Source organism: Nyctereutes procyonoides, unplaced genomic scaffold, assembly GCF_905146905.1.
Source record: "Nyctereutes procyonoides isolate TBG_1078 unplaced genomic scaffold, NYPRO_anot_genome, whole genome shotgun sequence".
NCBI lineage: Eukaryota > Metazoa > Chordata > Mammalia > Carnivora > Canidae > Nyctereutes > Nyctereutes procyonoides.
The window spans coordinates 4,584,492-4,599,978 of record NW_026575022.1 but is presented as its reverse complement, the minus strand read 5'-3'; the positions used below and the strand labels follow the sequence as shown (position 1 = coordinate 4,599,978).

At 35.5% G+C, this 15,487-nt stretch overlaps 1 protein-coding gene across 1 annotated transcript in view; it reads right to left on the bottom strand.

Moving 5' to 3' along the window:
• The window catches only part of LOC129520989 (ephrin type-A receptor 6-like), a 727,437-nt gene that overhangs the window by 75,207 nt on the left and 636,743 nt on the right, over positions 1–15,487 (bottom strand). The window contains 1 exon segment of the mRNA XM_055342191.1: positions 529–714. Within this exon segment, the coding sequence (XP_055198166.1) occupies positions 529–714 (186 nt within the window).

Here is a 15,487-nt window from a genome sequence, read left to right as displayed (position 1 = left end):
TTCTCCATTTTATATAAATTAAAAGTAATTTAATTCTAATGGCATTTATGTAGATGGGATTCACGTTTAGAAGTTTTATTTCGGATCAAGTAGCTATATTTGTATAAGAGATTTATTTTCAAACAGAAGTATTTTACCTTAATGACTCAAAATATTTAAACTGCTTTTTCTATTAATATTGAAATTTTGGCAGCTTTAGAGGTGAATATAGTGAACATAGAAGTGAATATGTTATAGAGATTAGAAAAATATATACTTCTTTACTTTTGATTAATTACTTCAAGTTAGATTAGCAAATAATTTATATGTAATAAATACTATTTCAAAGCTGTTTGGTGACCAATGCAAACTCTGATAATGTCATAGCCTAATATCAAGACCGAGAGGTGATATCAGAAGATGATATCCAAACTAAATTATCCCCTTAATGGCTGTGGTATTGCTATTAAGGTTTTGTTTGTTTATTTCTTAAGGAAATGAGTTAGCTAGAGATACATAAAAGAAGCAATGAAGAAAATCAGTACTTACTTTTTGTGACAACACCTTCTAGTCGAATGATATTTGGGTGGTCAAACTGACCCATGATACTAGCTTCTCTTAGAAAATCTTTTCTCTGTCGATCCATGTGGCCACCTTTCAAAGTTTTGATGGCAACGGGGATCTCTCTTTTCCCGGGTGTCTTCAAACGCCCACTACAGACTTCTCCAAATTCTCCTTAAAATATGAACAAAAGTGGCTTGTTTAAAAACAGAATACTTACATTCCAGAAGAACTGAATTGTCATATGGTACTATCTTTCTGCTTTTTACCATAATGGCCATCAAGTGTGTCATTTTCACATGGAGATTTCTGTCCTACAAGTTAAATTTGTAATGACAATGTTTGATCAGCATCATTTATAATGAATAACAGAATGCATTTTCATATGGTGTAGCACAGGAACTACCATTGATAGATCTCCCTGACCCGCACAGAAATTATGACTAGCAGAATGGGTGAGGCTAATGCAATTCTATAGAAAAGCAATCACTGCATAGCATTTCCTGTTCCTGTTCTTAATACTGATATATAGGCCAAATGTCTCTCTATTCAGGGAATCCATCAGGCATGTGTAGTGGGTTTGATCCTGCAGGTCATGTGCCTGAGCTTCACTACCATCAGAAATCAATGCTAGGGTCAATTGGTATATGAACGTATTGAAATGACTACATTGTTACAAGTCACATGGTTGGAATGCAGATATAGTAAGATGATCTATGGCTCAGCAATGGCTTCACTGGGCAGTAATATACAATAGCCAAACATTTATCATGAATTCAATATATATTAAGTATATCTTAATTCATATAATTATATATTAATAAATATTTATATTTTATGTAATACAAATTATATGTTTATATATTAATGAATATATAGTTTTATATATTTATCATTATATACAATACAATATAATATTTATATTTATATATCCAGCTATTAGTGTGCTGTGAGTTTCAAAGAAGTCTAAGAGTTGGTCTGTGTTCTTAGGAGCTTATTATAGTCTAGTAGAAGAATTTACCTGGACATAAATAAAATATTTAAGAACATAAGAACCCGTCTCGACAAATGCTGTATTAGTTGAGTAAGAACAGTGGGATATGGAAGACTTCCTGGAACAGGTAAACTTTTGTTAGACTTCAAGCAATGGGTACAGTTTGGATATTCAAGAAAAGCAGTGATATTCCAGACAGGGAGTGATAAAAGTGAAGACAGAGCTTCAAAGTTCAGAAGCCATACAGACACAAGGATGACTAGATGGGTTAATGTGGAAAAGAAGTTGGATGTTTTCTCAGTTGCAATGCAATAAGTTCAATTAAAGCTTAAAATTCCAGACTTAACTTTGTGAGGCTAATTAGCTGCATTTACTTAAGAGCATGATGCTTGACCACCAATTTATTAATCTATAAAGATAATAATAAAACCTTCCATAATTCTATAATGTCCCTTCCTCATAACGATATTGGGAAGATCCAGATGATATATGTAAAAGTCCTCATCAACTGTAAAATGCTATTTGTGTGCTTTAAGTTATATGAATCTTTGGAAGGGGCAAAGAAATGAGAATGAAAATATCCTCAATTGGTTTATTAGCTAGCAGGTCTGTCTAATAGTTCAGTGTGATGTATTAAAGTGTAGAGGTCCAAATTAAATTTTTGCAGTAAAATATATTTCAGTTATCTGTATTTTCTTTGGGGCAATTCATTACAGTCAACTAAACGCTGACTTTGCAGGAATATTGACTACCTTTTGGTGTAAATGCTAAGATATTGTTTAAGTGAAAAAAAACAAACCTGAAAAGGAAACAAGCCAAAATGTTGTTTCCTAAATTATGTGTAAACATGTCCATTAGAAATAGAAAGCAGGCTAACAAGAGGGTTTACTCTCTCTATATTAAACCAACAAATAAATAAACAAAAAACACAGACTAGGATGGAGTCCGTAAGTTCAGTGTACATAATATTGGAGTTTCACCAATCTTATTTAATTTGCCATCAAAACAAGAAAAATCCTTTTTACTTAATGACGCTCTCAACCTATTGAGGATTAAATGTTCTTATGCTCACAGGGAAAAGAAGCCACAGGTTTTCAGTTTTGTTTGTAATGTTTCTTTTATTTTTCAAAAGCTTTTCTCTCATATATAAAAAATGGCAATTGATAGAGATGTTTAACATTTTTCTGTTGAGGCTCTGAACCTTTAGAGAAAAGCTATGTACATATATTTAAGTTAATGTCTGATACACCCAGGCCTACTGAGATACTTGAAATTTCTTCTTAGATCACTGTGGTTTGTTGTATGACTATGCAGAGCAAGGAAAGTATTTTTCTCTTTTTTCCCTTTACTTTGCCTTAATAAGTCTGCTAGTAAATATAAAAAAATCTTTTAAAGTATTACTTTAAAACTCCTCACCTGCCATAAACCCATAATCCAAGCGATTTTCTGTTAACACTTCATAGTAATCCAAATAAACTTTTGAATATAGTGAAATGAACAGAAAACTCTGTTGTTATTTGATCAAGGCAGGCAGAGTCATAATTTTCTTTGGTTTTCTCTTGTCTGAAATTCATGTATCCTATTATCACCAGGCAGGTGTTTTCTTCATGTCAAACTTTGCACAATCAAGCTGTTATCACACTTATTTCAGTGACACTAAATATAGTTGCCTCAATTAAGGATTTGATACTCCTAGTGCATTCTTTAGGCAAAGTCCAAAAAATTCAGTCACAGAAAGTATTACAACCCTTATCTATGGTCAGCCTGGATGTATCAGACATATCAGATAGTGAAGAAAAAACTATTTTAAATTAAATGCATAGTTGAAGATATTGCCAAAGATTGATCCATTATATTGCTGTCCTTGAAGCAAGAGTAGAGGCCCTGTACATAACCATAAGTAAGATAAATTATGCTTCAATAAGATGTGTGGACATTTATGTATCCTGGTTAGTCCATCATTAACTTGTAACTATAGGAATATAATATTAACCACAGATTTTTTTCTTTACCAGTCATCATTATTCCATAGGTAGCCCTTTATACAGTGCTTACCATAAGCCAGGTCTAAAACTAAATATGTTTTTAAAATTTTTACAACAAACCTTTGCAGTAGGTACCATGATTATCTCCACTTTACAGATGAAGAAGCTGAGATACATGAGCTAAGTAACTTTCCATGGTGACACAGGTAGAAAATGGCAAAACTGTAATTCAGACCCAGCAAGTGTGGCCCCAGGGTCCATGCTTATAACCACCATTCTCTGCTGTCTGGGATGTTTATTATTAATAAATTTTATTATTATACCATAACAATAATTAGCATGGATTTTCTGTATAAAATCTATATAACCAGATTAAAACTGTGGAGGAATGGTGGACGTGATGAGGGACTAGCCATCTTGGAGGATTATCATCTCACAATCTCCTGGAGGCCTTCCAAAATTTTCTTCCCCATGTTCGAAGATTCTGGTTCTCCCTTTTCCAACCCCTTGAGAGTCACTGAAGCAAAGAGCCACACTCCCAATGGCTTTTTAGAACATATCTCTCAGGTCTAATGAGGTATTTCATTTTTCCTGTTTGCTATTTCCATCTGACAGGAAGGTTCTCACAAATTGTTCCCCTTCCTCCCTTGTTTCCATCCTTCTCAGTCCTCTGTACGGATGGCTTCTTATTAGCAGTGAAGGCCAAGATTTGAAGTCCCTCCTTCAGAAAATTTTCTCTGGTCAATCCACCTAATTTAATCCCCTGCTACCATCAGTTCCTCCCAAATGGGAAGAAAAAACTTAGCAGCACTACAATCAGACGCTGGCTTTACTCTCAGAGCTGGGCTATGTTGTTCTCCTATCACATGCTATACCAGCCTCGACAAGGTCACTCTGAGATAGAGCAAGGTCACTGCATAATTTTGCCTAAGCACAGACAAAGGTAAGGTCACATGCCAAAATGCTGAATATGCCCTCCTCTCCTGGCTAAAATGGGTAACTGCTACTTCTTTACCAATTAAAACTTTATCCTTGTTCTAGTCTCTCCTCCGTGTAGATAAAATCCATTAAGATGTAAGTGTAAGTCCTAAAATTAAGGCCCGATATTACGTGCTGCTTTTATATGTGAGGCAAACTGGGAAGGGCTCAACTAGCCTTCCTAAAGGCTCTCCCTCCCACTCTGCTCCTATATGTAAGGTCCTCTAGCCAAACATTCCTCTTTATCAAGTGGAGCAGATCTAGTTCTTCTTTATCGCTTTGCAGTAGGGTCCACTTTCCTGCCAGTCTGTGGAATGATTTGAATAAGCCAATCACATCCTCCAAAGGAAACCAGGGGCTCCTTGACTTCTTGGTACTACAAAGCTGGCCAACCTCTAGGTGCCCCTGTGTGTGATGTCCTTCCCCCGCCCTGGGCTATGAGTACATATAATTAATAATATCTACTAGTCTCATCTGTCTCCCTACTCATGTAGGGTGTTGTGTCCTTGGCATCCCATGACCCTAGGATGAGAATTCCTACCTCATCAACAAGGTGAAGCATTGTTGGTCGGAATGTAAATTAGGGCAGCCACCATGGAAAACAATGTGGAGGTCCTTCAAAAATGTTAAAGATAGAAATACCATATAATGCAGTAATTCTACTACTGGGTATTTACACTTTCTACCAAAATGAAAACAGGATATTAAAGACACATCTACATTTCCAGGTTCACTGCAGCATTATTCCTAACAACCAAGATATGGAAGCAACCTAAGTGTCCATCGACAAATGGGTAAAGAAGAAGTGGTATGTACACACAACACAGTATTACTCAGCCAACAAAAAGAACGAGATCTTGCCATTTGCAACAACATGGATGAACCTACAGTGCATTTGGCTAAGTGAAATGAGTCAGACAGAAAAACCTATGTGTGAAAGCTAAAAAGCAAAATGAATAAAGGAGAAAAAAAAAAGCAGAAAAAGACCTATAAATTCAGAGGACTGGTGATTGCCAATGGAGGGCGGGTGGGAAGATAGGCAGAAAGGGATAAAGGGGAGTGGGAGGTTCAGGCTTCCAGTTATGGAATGCATACATCACGGGGATGAAGGGGCAGCACAGGGACTTTAGCCAATGGTATTATAATAGTGCTACATGGTGACAGGTGGTAGCCACATTTGTGGGAAATATAGCATAATGTATACAGTTGTTGAATCACTATGTTGCACAACTGAAACTAATGTAACATTGTGTGTCAACTGTATGTCAATAAAAATAAATAGAATAAAAAATGCTTAATAAAAAAAACAACAACCAACACATACTCAATAACAGAACTGCTGCTGCTTTCTGACAGCATCTAATCTTCGAGCAAACTCCTGCTTCCTTAGATAGCCCAAATCACCCAGTCAAAACCCAAGTCCCGTAGGCGGCGTCATCTAACATTCCCTTACTGACACACACTACATTTCCACGTGCTGAGAGTTTTTCCCTTGCTGAAGTGAATGATAAACCCAACTTTTTTAACTATAGTGTGCTCCCGGGATCTTTGGCTTGCAAGTATTACATATACTTGTACATATTTACTGTATAGCGCTTTGACTACTTGAAATTTCTTTGAAATTCATTCTTAACAATCGTATACATTTGGTACATATTGCTCCACTTCAGAATCTCCTCCTGACCAAATCAACTATCATCTAAGTCATGAAGGCATGGGCCTTGGCATCTCTATTCTTTGTTGTATCTGCACAGCCTAGGACATAATAAATAACTCTTCAATATTCATTGAATGAATGAAATGAATGAGGGGCGGGGGGTGTAAAAATTCTAGGCCCAAAGTTGGGATGTCGTTAGAGGACAGGGATTTTCCAATATAGTAACTTTTTTTTTTTAATTACAGTCTCCTCTGCTTTATTTTCACTGTGTATAGTTAAGAGATACCTCAACATCTTCTGTATTCAGGTTTTTTTTTTTAAATTTAACTGTGCACAATCCACTTTCCTTCCTGAGTGTGAAGGCAACAGGAAGAATATTTTTAAGAGACATATAAAGAAAGTGTTAAAAAAAAAGAAGAGGCATAAAAGAAAAACATATAGGCAAATTTTAATTTAGTTCCTGAGGAATGCATTAGTCTCCTGAGGTCTTAAATTAAATTCCATTATTATTAATGTTATCAGAAGGGTCACCTACCCAATTGTATTCAAGGACTTATGACTATTCTCTTGGATTTCTTCCCAATACATAGCACACCTTTTACATGTGAAAGAGAACACATTTTTAAGAGAATTTATAATTTCATACTAGTTGAAATGATATTTGATATTGAATACTTCTGATTCAACTTCATGGAAGGATTCAACATGATGCAAGATTTGTCACGTTTAACAAGACTTGTCAGTAGGAAGAGTTGATTAAGACATGGGGAGGGCAGGTTCTCAGAAATTAGGGCTTCTATGTCTACCTTCACCGCTATTTTTTTCTGTGGTATCAGAGGAAATCACATTATTTTTTCCTGCTTTAGTGTCACTGGGGGAGAAGGGGGTTAAATACCTACCACCTACCTACATTTTTTAGAAATAAAAATTAATGTGTAAATACTTACAAAGCTTTTTGGATCTTAAAAAAGTTCTATGTAACCCCGAATCTTTTCAAATTACACAGACATCACAGAAGATATGTTAAATATGTTATTCTAAGTATCCTTCATGGCTAGGCTCTTAATGTCTAGGTCAAAAAGAGGATTTCTTTAAGACCTGAAAAGGAATTTTTCAACTTCCTTATCAAATAATGGGTAAGGATTTTTTTCAGTGAATGAATTCAGTAACACATGATCCCATATTACCCATTTTTTCCTACACCACATTCCAAAAATTAAACAGCATCTTTTTCTTTCTAGAAAAGTTTTTTTAATGATGTAATTCCAATTTTTGTGATTTTTGTGATTTGAATGTGATTTAATAAGAGCACGTGAGACAGTAATCCAGAAGCACGAAGAAATGATGGCTTAGTGATAGCAACGTACGTGTTATCATTCCAGATGCCTGAAAAGTTGACTCATGGCTTCAGAGCACTTATCTCTGCACCCCCCTCCCCAATATTTGGAGAGCTACATTGTAGTTTAATGCTTTGGTTGTGCACTGATGTGTTTCTCTACACCAACTTCCCAGTTGATGTGTCCCTTTGCTCATAGTCGGCTGCCCATTTCACACCCTGGTCAGCTGTCAGGGATGGCCGGACCCCATGATCACAGGCTTGCCTGCAGTGCTGCTTCTCGACATACTTTCAAAATGGTGTTTGTTGTTCATGCATGCACACTGTCTACTAGCAAATACATCTCTTGCTGCTAAACAAAGCTCTGTAACAAAAATGTATTTTGTTTATTTACTTGAGGCAAAAGGGGGCCTCTCATTGTGTTACGGGGCTTGCTTTTCAATAAAATTCTGCCTTTACTCTTAGGACACATGGGAGTGAGTCAAGAGACTGACACGAAAAGATGACCTGATTGATTCATTAATAATAATTTGAAGTTGCTTGTTCTAGAAACATAACTTCGAAAGGCTGAGTTGACTGGTCCTTGCTTTATGCTTCTCCACACCCTGAACCAACTATTATTCTAGTGCCGTTGCCTCTTGGTGTCAAATATTAACTCATTATGTCTCTCCTTACTAACTTTAAACATCCAAAAAATAGAGACCTCATCGATCCTTCTATCTCAGTGCCTAGCAGGATTCCTAGCATCGGATAGGAACTCAGTAATTTGCTGAATGGATGAATCTGCCATATGCTTGAAGGTCACGTGTGCATCATCAAGTGGGGCGAAGGGGGGAGTTGAGGATTTAACTGCGTGATTCAGGCACAAGATAACTTATAATTATTTTAATTTAATTATTTCCTTTTCATTGAGGTAAACTGGACACAGAACATTACATCCATTTCAGGTATGCAGCAGTGATTCGACAAGTTTCTGTGTCATGCTGTGCTCACCACAAGTGTGGCTTCCATCTGTCACCACACTATGCTACTACGATACCACTGACTGTATCTCTATGCTCTACCTTTTATTCCTGTGATTTATTCATCCCATAACCGGAAATCTGTACTTCCCACTTTTTATTATTTTCTGCTGAAACGTGCTTCCCAAATGCAATACTGTCCTCAAGGTGATTACAATTTTTCTCTACTTCTGACATCATAAGTCCAGCATATTACTTACCTATCAAATACTCTTAATTCACAATATTTTCACTTTTCAAGCTCACTGATCCCTCTACCCTAGAACACCTTTTTAAATACAGTTTATGAGCCTCTAGCAGATGGTCTCTCACACCACCTCCTTTCTTGCCTGAAGGGATATTGAAACAGGTCCTCTTTAGAGTAAAAAAAAATTGCTTTTTAAAACTCCATGTGATGACCTATCAAAATTGATTCTCCGTTTTGGCATCAAAAGAATGACATTGGGGCGTCTCTGTGTGGCCAGTTCTTAAGTGTCTCCTTTCTGCTCAGGTCATGATCCCGGGGTCCTGGGATTGATCCCTACATCAAGCTCCCTGCTCCGAAGGAAGCCTGTTTTTTTTTTCCCTCTCCCTCTTGACCCTTTCCCCTGCTCATGCTCTCACTTGCTCTCATTCTCTCAAATGACAAAAAAAAAAAAAAAAAAGGAATAAAGTTTTGGTTTCCTTATCTATAAAACACTGACTATATGTTTTGCAGAGTTATGGGAAGTAAAGGTATCTAGCACTTCCACTTGCCCTCTAGCCACCTGCTCCCCCTCCTCCCGCCCTGCCAAAGGACCAATTCCACCACTTGCCAGGCCCTCCTCCCACAACCAGGCTGCTGAGCACTCTGCATTGGATAGCTGTTCCTAGAAACAAACAGTTCTTTATGTAGCCATAGTTTCTTTTCAGTATACACACTCTCTATCACAGAGTAATGTCTTCACTGTCACCAACTATTATCTCTTGGCAGTGAAGTTCCAAATCTAAACTTGTAGCTCAGATTTCTCCCTTGAACCCTAGGTTTCTATAACCACTTGGAAGTTTCCCAGGGACCACCTTATCATCATCTTCTGTATTAGTCTGCTTGGGCTGCTATAAAAAAAGTACCATAGCCATGGTGGCTTAAACAACAGAAATTTATTTTTTCACAGTTCTGAAAACTGACAAGTCTAAGAGCATGGGGCCTGCTGATTCAGTTCCTGGTTATAGCTCTCTTCTGGGCTCACAGCCAGCCATCTTTGCTCTGTGCCATCATATCGCCATTCCTTGATGAGGCCAGAGATCTCTTTCTCTTCCTCTTCCTCTAAAGCCACCAGTACTTTTAGATTAGGACTCCATCCTTAGGACCTCATGTATCCTTAATTAAAACCTATTTTCAAATACAGTCACAACTGGAGTCAGGGCTTCAACGTATGAATTTTGGAGGGACACGATTCAAATCAAAAGCACCGTTTAAAACCCGCTTTTCTATCTTCTTCCTTTGATTCATTGACTAGCCATGGTTGGTTGAATAAAGGCTCCTCACAGATGTCTACTTTCTAATCTACAGATCTGTGAACATGTTACCTTATATAGCAAAAGGGACTCTGCAGATATATTGAGTTAATAATCTTGAGATGTGATTATTCTAGGTGGGCCAGGTGAGGCCTACATAATCACAAGGGGTCTTTAGAAGAGGGAGGCAGGAGGAACAGTCAGGGAAGGACATGGGATGATAAAAAACAGAGGTGAGAATGTCAGAGGGGTATCTGGAGAGACTATGTTGTTGGCTTTGAAGATGGAGAAGGGGACACAAGTCAAGGAACACAGGCAACCTTTAGAAGCTGGAAGTCAAGGACACAGGTAAGCTCCCCGAATGAATCTGTCAGCACCCGAACTTCAACCCAGTGATGCTGATTTTGAACTTCTGTCAGAGAAATAATCTGTGTGTTTTTCAAGCCCCTAATTTGTGATAATATAGGATGGCTTTTAGCACAGGGCCTGGCATAGAGTGTGTTCTTAAATATTAGCTTCCACTTAACACGAATAATATCCTGCTTTTAAGTATAATTTCTTATTAAGCTCCAGCGCACCCTTTTACACTCTTCTATTAACATCACTTCTCTCATACCCTTACAGAGGTTTTGTCTTCTTTTCAATCTCCGGGGTCTAACCTAGAGAACACCATAGGTAACCAACAGTCACTGACGCATGAGCCAACATCCTTATGTGCATCAGTATTTAACTCTCTTTGTGAAAATATGTACTAAACATTTTTAACTGTTTTTTGAGAGCGCAACCATGAGAGAATATAATTTTCCCCAGTTTGTGTGAATTCCTGCACTAGCACAAATAAGACATTTTGGAATGCAGTCAAGCAATAGAAGTGATCAGTATTCACAGTGGAGGGCTTGTGTTTAGGAGGCAAGCATGACTAAGAGAAGCTAGTGGACTGTCAACTGTACTGGTCAAGATGTTTGCACAAATGAGAGAAAAAGCATCTTTTAAAATATTCATAAGTGGGGATCCCTGGGTGGCGCAGTGGTTTGGTGCCTGCCTTTGGCCCAGGGCGCGATCCTGGAGACCCGGGATCGAATCCCACATCGGGCTCCCGGTGCATGGAGCCTGCTTCTCCCTCTGCCTGTGTCTCTGCCTCTCTCTCTCTTTCTCTGTGACTATCATAAATAAATAAAGAAAAAAATATTAAAAAAATATTCATAAGTAATTATTTTGACTAAAACAGCCAGTAAGTGTCCTGAATTATTATTAAAAATAATATTATATATGTTTTTAATAGCAATAAAAGAACAGATTTAATATACTAAATGTTTATAAATAAAATTAGGATATTAGGTCATTTTTTTCTTAAGCTAAAGAAAAGATACATAGATAATCACTTATACCTCTGTAAATTAAACCATGATTCAGGACTCCAGACATTTTAATGTGATTTTATTTACTCTCAAGGGATAATAATAGGCAGATGTTCTAATACAACAGTGATTTAGAAAGTTTGTTTTCATGTTAAAGTACTATTTTCACTATTATAAACCATATTGTTTTAGGTAAAGTCATATTCAATCACTTTTGTCTTTCAGAAGACAAAAAATTCATCATATTTATCATTTAAAAATTTATGCTTCATTATTTTACTCATTCAAAAGACAGTTTTCACTGAGTCCCATATTGCAGAATGTGCCATTATTATATGTACAATCTAGGAAGGAAATACTGCTGCTAATTAAACTACGGATGCTATCAAATGTAAGAAGCAACCCAAATTCAATGATATTAAAATGAGGAAATTTACTTGATCAAAAACTTGAAAGAAGAGAAGAAGTTCATTGGTCAAATAACTGGAATGCTATCTCATTTTGGTGTATATCCTTCTATTCTATTTTCTAAGCATAAAGTTTAAATTTTCATAAAGTTGTAGTCATAACATATATTATTTTTCTGTATATATCTAAGACTCTTTTTTTTAATTTTTATTTATTTATGATAGTCACACAGAGAGAGAGGAGAGAGAGAGGCAGAGACACAGGCAGAGAGAGAAACAGGCTCCATGCACCGGGAGCCTGACGTGGGATTCGATCCCAGGTCTCCAGGATCGCGCCCTGGGCCAAAGGCAGGCGCCAAACCACTGCGCCACCCAGGGATCCCCTATATCTAAGACTCTTATATTCACTTACTATTACAGTACAGTTGACCCTTGAATAATGTGGGGCTTAGGGGTACCAACCTCACAGAGTCAAAAATCCACATGCAACTTCTGACTCCCCAGAACTTAACTATTCATAGCCTGCTATTGACTGAAAGCCTTACCAACAACATAAATGGCTGATTAAAATGTATTTTGTATATTATATGTCTTAAATACTGTAGGTCTACAATGAAGTATGCTAGATAATATAAAATGTTATTAAAATAAGGAATATAGAATATATTTATACTACTGTACTGTAAAAAATATGCTTATAAGTGCAATTCAAACTCGTGTTGTTCATGGTTCGGTGATGTATGTAGTTTCCATGCTATTATATATCATTTAACTTATTTTAACAAATGCCTTTTTAAAGAGCTTTGAAATCATTCCCAATTTTTTCTATTATTGTTTTTAAAACAGCTCTTACTATCAATTGTTTGATTATAAGCATTATAGAGCAACATTTTTGCAATTTAAAATTTAATTTCACTCTATCACACGAACTGAACAATAAACACTTAAAATATTCCTTTTTTTTTTTTTTGGAGAGAGTGTGGGGAGGAGCAAAGGGAGAAGGAGAGAGAAAATCTTAAGCAGGCTGCATGCCCAGGACACACCCAGGGCAGAGCCTGATGCGGGGCTTCATCCCACGACCCTGATATCATCACCTGAGCTGAAGTCAAGAGTCAGATGCTTAAGGGATTGAGTCACCCTGGTGCCCCAGCCTTTAAAAATATTCTTAGTGAAGCAGAGTCAAAAGAAGTTAAGAAATATTTTTTGTTCAATGATACATTCAACCAAAAAAAATGCCCAACACATATTTCATTAATCCCAAAATACAAATCAAACACACTTTTTACATCTGTTTTGTCTGATACGTAAAATTTGAATATTCTATGAATGAGTTTGTGCAAAATTGGATTTATCTATTTTTTGAATTTGGTAAAACATTCTAAAACCTCAAAATTTAGATCTAAATTTTCTTTTGTGAGGGAAAAATTGTTAATGACTGATAAAATTTAAGTAATATATATAGGACAATTTAGGTTCTACTACTCTTGAGTTTTTGGTAATATACGATTTTCTAGAAACTTGTCTCTATCTACTTTTTGTATTTACTGTCATGAAGCTTTATTTTCCTATGGCTTTCTAAATATTTGTTTTATCAGTAGTGGTATCTTTTTTATCTGTAATATTGTTTACTTATACCTTATATTTTGATCTATTTTTTCAGAGCTTAATAATTTTATTAATATTTTTAAGGAAACTTTTAATTTTGTGGCTATTTTGTTTTATATTTTACTGATTTTTCTCTTTACTATTTCCTTTCTACTTTCTTTGTGATTATTGTGTTTCTCTTTTTCTAAATTGTTAAGATGGATGCTTATTTGGCTCATTAATTTTTAGTACTCTTCGTTTCTAAACTAAGCATTTTAAAGGCATATATTCATCTTTGGTGTGGATTAAAGGTGCTTTAGTTGTACTCCCTAAGTTTTAAGATGTAGTTTTTATCATTATTATTTAGTTCTAGAGATTTTTAAATGTATATTAAAATAACTCATGAGGTATTAAATGTTCTTTAATTAAATTAAAATCATCTGAGTTATTTTAAAGTATATTTTAAACTCTTATTTTCAAAGTTACTTTTCTATTATTTATTTCTAACTTAATTGTATTTTGATTACAAATGTATTTCATAAAACCTGATTTGTTGCAAATTGCTTTGTGGCCTAGTACATAGTCAATTTTCATGAATATTTTGTGTACTTGAAGAGAATGGGATGCTTCAAATTTAGGTTTATTATTCTTTCTCTATATTCATCAGATGGAATTTGTTAATTGTATTGCTCACATCCTCTACCCTCATTGATTTTTTTTCTTGTTAGCTAGCAATTATTAAAGGAAGTGTATTAAAAACTCCTACGACTTTGACAGAGTTTTTTTTCAATTTCTGATTGTATTACTACTGTCAAGTTTTGCTTTCTTTGTTTAGAATATGTTTTCATACACCTCATTGTCAAGAGATGTAAAAAGTTAAAGTCCAGACCTGTTATCTCTAATACTGAATGGTACCTTAGAAATTATGAAAATATTGCCTAAAATGTATTAGAATAGGTAAAACATCAGCTTCAATCTGGCCCTTTTAAAACTAGGAAAAACTTCTGTTTTCTAATACATTTTTTCTAATTGCTTCCAATTATGTGAAAGTAATAATACCTAAATAGTTACTAGACATGATTTTAAGTACTTCATATAGAATAATTCACACATTACTAATTATGAAATTTTTAAAAAGTTAAAGTACTTTTTAAAAATTGAAGGTCTTTTTTAAAGGACCTTCAAGCTTGTTTAAATGAGCCACTGATAATAATAGGATTAGTTAATTCAGAGATGTCCATAAAAATCCATACTTTCTGGAATCTTAGTGAGAGACAAACACATGCTTCTCCATTACAGCATTGCTGGGGTGGTTCCTGCTCCATCCAGCATGATCACCCTGTTGTCCTTAAGAATATAAATAGTACATGGAATATAGACCTTGAAAGTTCTTACCAATCTGGCATTCTTGGAACATAATTCTTGAGCAGATCCTTAGATTTTTAATCCACTTAACATCTATACCTTTGGTATGATAACTACAACTCCAAATTCAAGACTATATTATTTTCAAGGTCTCCAAATCAGTCATGAATATCAGGAGCCACCCGAGATTAGATTACAGGGAATTGCATGGGTTCAACTCTACTCTTTGAGCTCTGCAACGGCATCTGCTAAAGCCACATAAGCAACACCTAGCCTTATTTACTAGATTAAAAGCTCAAGGAATGACTGACAGCTGCAATATTACCATGTTTTAAGTATTTCCTAAGTTTAACCACATAGTATTTGGAAAAGAGGTTTTTTGTTTTTGTTTTTCAAGCATTAAATTTAGGTCAATGGAAGACAGAAGTAAAGAGAAATACACTTGTAATAGTGTGAATATATATCGCATAACTCTGAAGTTGAGATTAATAAACAGTAGAATCTTCAGAAACTTCTGTAAAGCATTTTGTGAAGGTGTATAAAACTGCAAGCAAAAAAAAAGAAAGATGCTAAATGTTTTTGTTGTTTATTTTTCTTTGTTCTTTGATTTTTTTAAATAATGAGAGGTCAAATGGTTGCTTTGGAATTCATGGCACGGAAAACCGTGAATGTGAGTGTTCATGTTAGTGGAAAAAATGAAAGCTATGTGTCATTTGTCATGGATGCTATGTTTCTTCTGATTAGAAAAGAACAACAATCAGAAAAAAAAACAACTAAAGAGTAGA